Source organism: Aquila chrysaetos, chromosome 7 (genome assembly GCF_900496995.4).
Source record: "Aquila chrysaetos chrysaetos chromosome 7, bAquChr1.4, whole genome shotgun sequence".
NCBI classification, from domain to species: Eukaryota; Metazoa; Chordata; class Aves; order Accipitriformes; family Accipitridae; genus Aquila; species Aquila chrysaetos.
In genome coordinates, this window is record NC_044010.1 from 37,517,711 (window position 1) to 37,529,779 (window position 12,069).

The 12,069-nt window shown below is 43.3% G+C and overlaps 1 protein-coding gene across 1 annotated transcript in view; it reads right to left on the reverse strand.

Annotated features, from left to right (window-relative positions):
- The window catches only part of LOC115343904 (amine oxidase [flavin-containing] A-like), a 39,754-nt gene that overhangs the window by 13,276 nt on the left and 14,409 nt on the right, over positions 1-12,069 (reverse strand). Inside the window, exons 4-5 of the mRNA XM_030020480.2 lie at positions 3,606-3,710; positions 2,249-2,340 (exon numbers count right to left, since the gene is read on the reverse strand). Of these exons, the coding sequence (XP_029876340.1) occupies positions 2,249-2,340; positions 3,606-3,710 (197 nt within the window). The remainder of the gene's footprint in view (positions 1-2,248; positions 2,341-3,605; positions 3,711-12,069) is intronic.

Sequence of the window (12,069 nt, forward strand, 5' to 3'; positions counted from 1 at the left end):
CCTCTGAACGTAAACAGAGTTACAGCAGAAGGAAATGCGGACATAGCTATTCACATTTCTTTCATTTGTGGCTGCAGATTGCGAAGAGAATTGAGATCATTTTGCAAAGAAGTTGAAAGGTCTTTACTTGCATGAAGTTTCATAAAACAGCATGAATTTATAACCATCTGCTACAGAAGGAACTTTGCAAGTTATCTGGGCTACAATATGTAACTTATAAACTTTTATAACCTCATTTCCCTGGGTATGAAGTCCAGTCACCTCTATTTCATTAGCCAGGATATGAAAATATCCTGCATGCAAGAACCCTCTGCCACAATCCTGAAAGCACCACTTCACTAAACAGTTGTAGCAGGTTCAGTCCTGAGAAATGTGAAGACAGTCTCCAGGATCAGTAGATGCTGATCTGTGACACATGACAAACAAATCTTTTATAATCTTGACCCAAGTCATATAGAAAATGCTGCAGAAGAGCTTTTCTGTTTAGGGCACTATGTTTTTAACTATGTGTAGAAAAATCTGGCTTGGCTTAAAGATCTAAAATGGCTTTTTACTGAGTTTTTGAATGTGTTTCAGCTGAGCACATCCATTAAAACTGGAATGCCACAAAACCATTGGCAGTAGAAGCAGTCTTGCAGAGAAGCATGTTACAGGAGAGATGGCTATAAACCCAATTCTGCTTATACTCCACCAGCTCCCTGACTAAGAGGAACAGTAAAAACTAGAAGAGGAAGAGCCAGTGCACTTGCAACAGAAAGGGTAGTTCAAAGTAACTGAGTTTGCAGACATATGGCTCATAAAACTAACTGTAAAGAAAACTACAATGCCACAGAGAGCAAGAGGAAGTCCAAACAGCCATACCTTGTATCACATGGAGCTGGAGTAAGATTTAAGCCAGCAAAATAAATTTCAAACGGAAAGTTTTGGTCAGGAAGCTGCACGCACAGTGCTATACCACATTCGGAATGAAAAGGCAAACAGAGCACAGCCGCACAAATAAAAGACACTGAATACAAGGGAGGAAAGCGTTACAGAATAGCACAGGGGCTGGCACTGCAAGCAGGGACACAAATGCTCACACAAGCACAGTTCTCTTTGCCTTATAAAGAGAATTAATTGAAAAAGGAAAGGAAGAAAAGAGTATTTCCAGTTGTTGTCACCTCATATTGAACATTGTTCCTTTTTTTATTTGTGCAGTGTGGTCCCTCACAGACATATAAAACACACTGGCCATTTTCTAGGTAATACAACACCTTGGGCCCTCTTCCTACCAACTAGGGTTGATGCTCTGTTGGACCTGCTACTCACAAACAAGGAAGACCTCTTGGATGATGCAAAGGTGAAGGGCAGTCTTGGCTGCAACGGCCACGAGACTGTGTAATTTAAGATCCCGAGAGGAGTAAGACAAACAGCAGAATTGCAACCCTGGCTTTTGGAAGAGCAGATTTCATCCTCCTCAAGGACCTGCTTGGCAGCATCTCATGGGAAGCTACCCTGTAGGGCAAAGAGGCCCAGGAGAGCTGGCTGGCATTCAAGGACAGCTTGCCAGGAGCAGAGGGAGGGTGCACTGCAACGGGCAGAGCTGAGTGAGCACAGCAACAGGCTCGCTGGGACGAACGTGGAGCTCCCAACGGGGCTCAGGCACAAACCAGCCAGGGAGGTGAAAGGCAACGAGAAAGGTTGCCTCAGCTGCCTTGTTTCCCTCCAAGGGTTTCGGAGGCCCAGCAGGCACTACTGCTGAAACAAGGAGCAGCATTTCAACTTCTCCAGAGTTTCCAGAGCCAACAGCTGCTCGCTCCCCGCTCCCCGGGTCTTGCGCTGCCCCATCCACTGAGTGACCACTGGAAACCAGCTGCCCTCTGACACGGCGTGCTGCTCTCCAGCATGCCAGAGGCACCTGCCCGCTCCGTGGTACGCGATGCAGCTTACGCAGTAAAAGCAGACGCGTTGATAACTGCGCAGGAGAGGGCATAGCCAAGAGTCAGAGGACATCACTCCTCAGCTCCTAGGTTTCCCCAGCACCTTTAATCCCACCTGCCAACCAGCCCAGGCTCTGTGTACCACCTTATCCTCCACAGGCCCTCACCCGCCGCCTGACAAGAGCCCATCACAAAGGCCAGCCTCATCTCAAACACCTCCTGCTCTCTCACCGCCTGTACCCCAGCTGTACTCAGCTGTACCCCAGAATTTGCCAGGGAGCCACTATCATTCTGCAGCTGGATTTCAAAGTGAATAAAGAGTTATGTACTTGGTCCAGCATATCTTATTTATCAGCTCTTGCATGGTCATTTTGTCCCATTCTTCAGCATGCGGAGCGTCCCATGGTGCTTCAAGAGGAATCTGGAGACAGAGGCAAAACATTCTAGAAATTATTCAGTACTACATCATTGCCTGGTCATAGCTAGTTACTAGCACAGAGTTGATTGATATGTTGGCCAGGAGTTGCTTTTGTCCCCTGCATTTGGCTGTAAACTTGGAATAAATTCACTAAATGGAATAGTTTCCATTCGCACCTTTGGGCATGAATTGTACCATGATCACCAAATCTGGCTTTGTTTGACCAATGAACTATATCCATACGTTGGGACTCATTTGGCCTTTAGCTGTCCAGAACTGAAGTGTCTATTCTAATTTAGTTGTCTTGGCGTCCTCTAACAGCTGAGGGAAAAATTCTTTCTCCAGTCAGAGATTCAGTCAGTTACAGATGGGTATCTGAAGGTCCCTATCTCTCTCTTAACTACAGAGGGAGCAAAAATGTCTAGATACTATTAAATTATTTTTAGACAGTTAAATTCTTAATAATAATCCATTGCATGCAAGTACCATGACATGTGAGAACACTGTCGTATATCTGAATCTTCAAAAAATATGTATTATTTGACAAAAAAATGTGTAGTATCATGCACAAATTTGCTTCTGCAAAACCACATAAACTCAATGAACTTTGCAGGAATACAGTTAGTTATGCTTGAAGGTTATCGTAAGGTAGGGCCCCTGGTTTGTAGCCAGATTATAAAGCAACTGATAAATATCTGAAAGACAGCATGACACTCCAGGGGCTACTTTTTGCACACAGGAAGATCTGCAGTTGTACTGCTTGAATTTTGAAGGTATTTTCTGTTTAAGAATTTTAGAAATAAAATTTTAGAATAAAATTACTATGAGGCCAAACTGGAGCCCATCTTAGGCAGCTACAAAAAAGAATCATCCTTACTGAAAAAGGCTGTCACAGGGGAAGGGGAAAAACCCTTCTCATCTCCCAGCTCGTGGAATGGTTTTCCCTGGCATGAGAAAGTACATACTCTGAGGTTCAACCTCATTTTTTTCAGATATCTTAGACACCTCCAGATCTTTTTGTACCCTCTCATAGAATCATGGTTTAGGATGGAAGGGACCTTTAAAGGTCATCTAGTCCAACGTCCTCTCAGTGAGGAAGCCCTGTTATTCCTGATAGTTCCTGGGCAACATAGATATCTTTCCTGATGGATGTTTCTTTTTTTTATATTAAAGAAGCAATGAAAAAGCCTGCCAGAAACAAAACCAAACCACATTTACTCATGGTGACATGAGCATTGTAGGAAACAGATGCAATTTACACAGCCTACCTCTTTTCCCAGCTTGTCCATGGTCCTCCAGAAGTTATTGTAATCCAGATAAACTAAGGGATTCCACGTTGAAGGGGAAATACCCGTGAAATAGCATGACTTTCCCTAAAATACACATAAGAATATAAGCAACTGAAACACAACAGACCACATCTTCATTACTCAGGAACACAAAATTCTCAAAGTCATAGAATCATAGAATGGTTTGGGTTGGAACGGACCTTAAAGATCATTTAGTTCCAAGCCCCCTGCCAGGGGCAGGGACACCTTCCACTAGACCAGGTTGCTCAAAGCCCCATCCAACCTGGCCTTGAACACTGCCAGGGATGGGGCATCCACAACTTCTCTGGGCAACCTGTTCCAGTGCCTCACCACCCTCACAGTAAAGAACTTCTTCCTTACATCTAATCTGCATCTACCCTCTTTCAGTTTAAAACCATTACCCTTTGTCCTGTCACGACATGCCCTTGTAAAAAGTCCCTCTCCGGCTTTCTTGTCAGCTCCCTTTAGGTACTGGAAGGCTGCTATAAGGTCTCCCCGGAGCCTTCTCTTCTCCAGGCTGCACAACCCCAACTCTCTCAGCCTGTCCTCACAGGAGAGGTGCTCCATCCCTCTGATCATCTTCGTGGCCCTCCTCTGGACTCGCTCCAACAGGTCCATGTCCTCCTTACGTTGGGGTCCCCAGAGCTGAAAGCAGTACTCCAGGTGGGGTCTCATGAGAGTGGAGTAGAGGGGGAGAATCACCTCCCTCGACCTGCTGGTCACGCTTCTTTTGATGCAGCCCAGGATACGGTTGGCTTTCTGGGCTGCAAGTGCGCATTGCTGGGTTATGTTGAGCTTCTTGTCAACCAACACCCCCAAGACCTCCGCAGGGCTGCTCTCAATCCATTCATCACCCGGCCTGTCCTTGTGCTTAGGACTGCCCAAGCAAGTCATCACATGGCTGACCTTTTGCCCCAAAAGTCCTATTTTTCCTTTTTTAAAATTTTTTTTCCTGCATATGCATGTAAGCAATGGAAATGCATGAAGCTAAGTATGAGGGGAAAAAACAGTTGGGCTGACATTAAAAAGGACAATAACACTTTTTTTTTTATTCAGAGGGGATGGGGAGGGGTACACTTGTTCTGAGCAGGTTGTCAAATTCTGGGCTAAGGAAACTCAAGCAATGGTCAAGGAGGTAATATTCCTTGTTCCTAAGCATTCTTCATTATTACATATGAATGAATCTAATGTTTTCCCACCTGCTGAAATGTGCATCCTAAAATTTGCATGAGTCTAAAACTGCATGCGTTTTAATCTTTTAAACTATCTAAGGACCTTCATGGTACACCTCACCCACAAAAAACAAACGTACCTCTTTATTATGCCAAGTACCTTGGGAGAAACCTAGCCTAAAAAAAAAAAAAAATTGCCAAAAAGAAAGGTTTTGGCTGCAGGAAGAAAAATTTCATACACTTGGAAAAATGGTATCAGTACTTACAATGTGTATGACACATAGCCGCACCAGGAATACAGACTGTTTCAGATAATCCTGCGATATAACGATAAGCGAAACCATCTACCAGCAGCTGGTTGTTTGTGATAACTAATCTGAAAGACGACTGGATGAACAAGCAACATTTTCCTCTTATTAAATTGCTTGGAGTGTTCCCCTATGTAAGTCAATGGCAAATTTCTCATCAGACCTCTTAAATGTTTGCTCTTCCAGGTGTGTTAGAAGTTTGCATGAGGTCACGTGGCAGGATGCAGCGAACATGCTGGACCATGACAGGTACGAGCTGTAACGCCAAGCTGCGTGCCACGTGCTTTTCAGTGCAATGTGCAGCACGCCAGCCCATCGCACCTGGCAGGTGAGAGTCACAGACCAAGCGAGAGGCTGCAGTGCTGCAAATGCATGAGATGGTAACCCACGGACAGGGGACACAAAGCAGGAGCCAAATGACCCTTTCGCACACTCAGCGAGAGAGAATTTATGTCTTCCCCACTGATAATCGTCTGTGTGTGTGTAAATACATACAGATTTCTGATATGCTTCAAAACATTTTTCTGCAAAGGCCATAACAAAAATACAAGGTGCAAGATGAAACTTGGAAACCATAGTGAGCTTTCAGACTTGGAAAAAAGCCACATTTTGGTCAACTTTTGTCATCCCCAGGGCAGGTACAATGGAGGAGACAAGAGTACACATGTAGGGGACAGAAGTCTTGCTGTGACCAACACCGCTTGGTCCCTCTCTTCGCAGAGGATGGCTGCAGTGATGCTGCAGCTCCAGCAGCTGGCCAGGCTTGCAGCCCACCGTGCTTTACATCCTCCCCATCTTCAGTGAGGGCAGCAGCAAAAATGCTCTCCTGTTTCGTCTAGACAGAGTAATCTCTGCTCTGGGCCAAGAAAAGCTCAAGGTTATGACCTCAGCACTTAGTTCAGCTTGAGATCCAAGTGCTTAAAGGTATTTTTTAAAATTTCCAACAAATGCTGAGTTTTCTTTTCAAGACACCAGGATGACTCGGGAGGTGGTTGGTTACCTCTGGATTTCTGGGTATGTAATCTTAATCTTGTGTACCACATACTTTTTTTCTCTCTTTTATCCCCATTTCATTCTGGTTTAGAGAGTTATGTTGGAGGAAAGTAGGTGGAGGATGCTGCTCCAGTCTTCTCCAGGTGCACGTGTGCATGCAAAACACACTTCTGCCATGGCAAGAGCAGAGAAAATGCTCCTATGAACTACCAGCAAGGGAATCCTCTGCACAACACTGCCTCTTCCTTTTCCTTGAGCACGATTTCTCACCGCCAGTTTGGAGCACTGTGTGTTCAGCCATGGAAAAGAGGACCAAAAAACGCATGCAAAGTGATATACTGCATGCCACAGCTTTTACTGTCATAAACCAATGTTGTATCAAACAAGGAAATTCTGATACAAAGCAGCAATAAATTGCTAATAATTTTCTTATCGCACAACATTTTGTTTTTCAAAAAGGTCATCAAACATTGCTCCTTCAAAGTTCATTTATTGTTAGACTTTTTATTCTGGTCAGGAATGCAGGTGCTATCAATGTGCCTTCCTTGACGTGCTTTAACACCAATAATCCTGCCCTTAAGCAGAGATGAGGTGCAATGCTGTCAGGCTACCCAACAACAGGTGCAGATAAGTTATTACTGAAGTTCTGTCATGCCAATATTGCAAGCGGACAAAGGTAAAAGATAAGCCCACTGTTGCAGGAGTAGCAGGGAAAACTTCCAAAGTTTTTCCACTGTTCAGTAAGACTTCTTTTCACACAGCTTTCTGATAAGTGACTGTGCTTGTACTGAGTGGTGTAACTTGCAAATACCTATCCTTGGCTTACTTACCCCAAAAAAGAAGCACTTATTTAAAAAGAAAGTCAAAACAGTAACTGCTTCTAAGGCTCCTCTCTTCCTCTTGTTTTCAGCCAAACCTATTCCTTATATTGCTGGAAACAACAGCCCAGGAAAAGTCTCTCTCAGTAACTCTGTGCTGAGGTTTGCACCAAAAAGGCTTTTCCAACTCCCAGTGTTAACCCTACCATGTTCAACAGCTACAGGTTCAGGAACTCCCAGACTATCCTGTTTGCTGCAGATGGGGCAATCAGTGAGAGAACTTGCCCACTGCCTGGCTACCTAATATTTTCCTTCAAATTTTCCACCTCTATACTAGCTTTAGACCACCATAACCACAAACTGCTGAGGACTGATAAAGAAATCTGACAACCTCAGCCACTGGTATGACATGTTTCACATTAGTATTCATTTATCTGCTATTTGAAAAAAGAACTATCCTTTCATTACTGATCTGAAAATATTATTATCCCCACATCTTTGGTCAATGGCATAGCCCAGGAAGATCAATGGGAAAACATATTTTATCCCCTGAGAACTATGAAATGCCAACTGATAATGAACAGTCTAAAGTTGCATTACTTGTTGCTCTTTTCTGCATGCAAAAAAATGTAATTTCATTAAGACTGGACACCAAGGGCAGGAAAAGCTGGAAAAATACAACAGTGCTAACAGACCTGGAAGAGGCTGAGACTGAATTCAGAGAGCCTGAAATAGTTCACAGACACACTAACTCCTTGTGCAGTGGGACTGGACCTATAAGAGGTGGGAGCTGATCCGAGGAAATCCCAATTCTAACAAATTCCAGGAGAGAAATTCCCATTGCCCATCAGAGAGCGCAAGCCAAACAGCCTTAGCCACATCAGTTTTTTTACTCTTTCTCTTGCACAAGATTCTCCACAGCAGGGAATAAATCTAGCCCAAATGACCTGGAGCTGGTAAGTTATTAATTTGTTTTTAATACTGTTTCCCTACTAGGCAGAGGAGCTCTAGCTGCATGTTTCACAGAGGAGCTCACTGCAAGCAGGCAAGGTCTTGCAATATTCCATTTTTAAACACATTTATAGTGCTCTGGGTGTATTAAATTTTGAGAACTACTGTTTTCTTAACTGAAAGGCAAATAACCTACTGGCTTTGCTCCCATGCTAACACAAGGCTGCTTGACTGACCCACAGAGTTTATCTAACTTTTTTTTCCTTTCCTAGTGTTTGGAATGCTTTCCTGCAGACCTCAGATTTGAGTCCTGCTGCCTGCCTGGATTAGTTACCCCACACCAATCCAAAGGAAACAATATTCCCAAGCACCACACTTCGGTGGTTAGAAAGAAGCCAGCAGAGAGAGATGTGCTCTGCAAGATCTGTTTTTTCCCTGCCCAGGGCTACGCTGTGGCTTGTAGCCATAACTACAGGAATTAAGTCCAAGCCGACCCAGCTGTGACACCACCCCAAGTTTCAATTTGTGCAAGAGGAGCAGACAAATTTGCCAGTATTGAGAAAGGCAAGTCTGGCTCCCGCCTGCTGAGGACGAGCTACATGTCAAGAAGCACAGGAGGAGCATCCCTTGTGCCCCAGAGCAGGGATTGCTATTGCCCTTGGGCCGTGCACAGCACATGCAGCTAGAGCAGCAGCTCCCTATGGTGCGAGCCCTCGAGTGGGCATCCTTCACTGCTCAGTATCTCCAGCAGGTCCAGCCTTGTAAGCATTGCAGTGCCTTGGACTGTCTGCGATTCCTGTGTCCGAACTGCAGATTTACAGTGATGTGCACGGACTTGGTCACAGACTTACCTGCTGCATCCCAATCTCTTAATCTTAAGGCTAGATGAAGAAAAGACTAGATGGCCAGTGTGAAGCATTGCATAGAAATGCTAATCTTTTGTCAAGTGTTACTTTGCTCTGAAAATCATAAGCAAACAAATAAGCAAAATCAGTCCTTATTTACTAATGTTATGTATACTGGAGCTGGGTGCTGCTGCCAGATATTAGAGGACTGCAGTTACATGAGAAGGTCAATACCACACCAAGGCCCTAATGCCTTTACCTTTTAGGGTCTTCTACTAAAGAGAAGGTGAAAACAGAGCACAGAGTGACTTTCAAGGACCTCTGTAAAAATTAAAAGCTATCTGTCTCTTCTGGGAAGGGAGAACTCTAGCACATCTGCCTTTTCTCAGTCCTAAAGCATTCTTGATGAATTACAGGACAGTAGCCACAGAGCAATTTGGCTGGAAAGAAAGTCCGGAGCTCGTAACAAAATCTACAGTTTGAAGTTACAGATTTACAACAACAGGACACAAACAAATTCCTGATTGACATAAAAGCAGTCCACATTATCATGCTAACTGATGGGAAAGAATGAACAAACAAAAGAAGAGATAAACAATAGTTACATATTTTGATTTTTCAAATAAACTGTAACTACAAAGGAAACATGCCTACACAAAGCAACGTAGTTTTTAAAGCTTGCAGTACATGGAATTTTTCCACACACATACGGGAAAAATTCCTTTCAGAGCAAAGAAGCTCATGAAATGCCTCTGGGGATTTCTACTTTCCCTCGGCTGCTTCTGCTGCTAGGATAAACCATTTCCCCACTTTCCCCTAACTCAGTCCAAGCAGTATCCTGGAAATCTTCAGAAAGAGCCAAACTGAACCAATTAGTATGGTAAACAAAAGACCAAAAATCTCTTAATCTGAGGATGATGGAGATTATATACAGTTGAATGACTCACAACAAAATCTAAAGCCATGTTTAGTCATTCCTCAAGACATTCCCCCTCTCGCCTCTGTCAAAACCACACAGCACTGCAGATTTTGGAGAAATGCCCTTGGGAAGAGACCTTCCTGTCTGACCCCAGCTACACACTCCCCAACATCTGACAGAAATAGCAGATGAGACACAAGGAGAAAAGTTTTAGTCATACTTTTCAAACCTGAAAGGCAGCAGCTGGCCCATGGCTGATAGCGTATTAGCCTAAGAAGCTGAACACATCCATCTTCCAGATTAATATTTAATTTCTGGGGCAATGATCCTTTAATATCAAATCACCTCTTTGCTAACACATTTTCTATCATCTGGGAAATACCACAGGTGCTTGGGTTCCTGGAGCATCTTTAATGAATATGAGGGGCACATCTATAGCCAGAAGAGCACAAATCCCTACCTGGCCAACTCACCATCACAGCATGATAACAGTGTGCAGCGGGTACGTAAAACATGCAAGCCCTAAGGACCCTGAGCACTCACCAACCCAGCCAATAACCAGGACTGCATAGATTGTTTTCAATAGGCTTCTTGTAGAAGTGGGATCTAAGAGAGGGTTCAACAACACATCACTAAAACAAAGGGCATAGTGACTACACAATGTCTCAAGGAGAGAGTAAGGAGAAGCAGCAGTGGAAAACCTTAGGAAAAGTAAAGAAAACAAAAAGCCTGCAATTCATGGGAAGAGGATGTGGGAAGAAAAGCATCGTTATTATTCATCCAGTGCTTAACTCTGTCCATGCTGGGAGACCTTAAAGCCCCTTTGCTGTCACCCTGGTCCAACAACTACACCTCCCTTGGGGACCCTGGTTAGCTCAGCAGGACCACAATGCCAAATCTAGAACTGATCCACAGCCTGTGATCCAGCTGAATAGCTTGTAATGCTACCTCTTGCTTAGAAACATGCTTTCACTTCAAAGAAAATTTACGAAATTACATGGTCATTAGCAAGGACACGCATAATGTAATGTGGGACAACAAAAAGCTGCAGCTTCAGTGTCAAAATGGATTAAGGGCTCAAATTCATGTAACCCATTAAAGCCTTTTATTTAACATACAGAAGATAAGTGCCTTTTAGGATCCTAAGAGATCCATGTCTGAGCTTAAAGCAAATAGAGTGGGCCAAACATTCAGCTGGTACAAATCAGTGCAGCCATCTTGCTGTAGAATTACACCAATTTTACACCAGGTGGTGTAAAATAACTTTTTTAGTATTGTGGAGTGGCTATGCAATTATTTAAGATGCAACTATGTTATGAGCATGGCATGAATCTGTCCAGTAAGGAGAGGTTACAGAACCAGATGATAAAACTTTACAGCATGAATGTATTGCTCTAATTCTTGGAAGAAAAAGTGGAAAGATAATAGAAATGAAACCAGTTAAGGATCCATCACATACCCTTGCCTCTTTCAAGTATGTCAACTCTGACTCATATAGGCTTCAAGCCTTGTTCTGCCAGAGTCTGGGAAGTACCAAAACTAAAGGATATTAAAACAAATAAAAGGTGATGGTCTTTGGAAAGTAGTTTGTGAGTTACGGAGTTTGTACCTCATACCTATGAATCTTAGGCCTCTCTTTTTCCCTCTCCCTGCCGCTCTCCCTCTGCATTGGTTTTGGCAGTAAGTCCTGACTAGGAACTGAGCAAAAATTTGGTGGGCTAAAGATCTAACACAAGGGCTAGAAATCTGCTCTGAAGACAGATTTCATTCCAGTTCACTTTAGCTACATGAGTACCTACTCAAGAGTGGCCATCTGGACCCCCACTGCCCCACATCTCAGATATGGAGCTTGCAGCAAGCCTTGGGAGGGGCTTGTTTCTCACCATTAGCTAGAGGGGGAATCTCAGTGAGTCTCAAATTAGATACCAAGCTTCCAGACATCCATTTGTAAGTAAGCCGAAACCCATGCTACGGGACTGGGAGGCATCTCATGTGAATCTAGTTATGTAACTATATGTTATATTACTCCCAGACTCCCATAACACTGTTGTCTAGTATTGTCATTCAATAGTATCCAACAGTATTATACTTTTTTTTCTTATTTCAATTTGGCTTTTATTTCAGAACAAGTGTTTTCTGAATTTCAGGCAAAAATTCTTTACAGGATATGTTTAAAGATAATCAGGTGCTGAATGTATCCCAAATTTTTTAACTGCTGTCAGTCCCATTTTCTGAACACTTTTCAAAAGAAAACAAGAACCATTCATCCCACTCCCAATAGGTTAAAATAGAATAACTACGCTTCAAACAGGTGCTTACTGGATTACTAAAAGCAAGCGTTAAATGAAACCCTCTTAATGACTGTCAGTAATTTCCAAAGCTCAATGATATCTTTAGGTATCTCAAAATGAAAGAT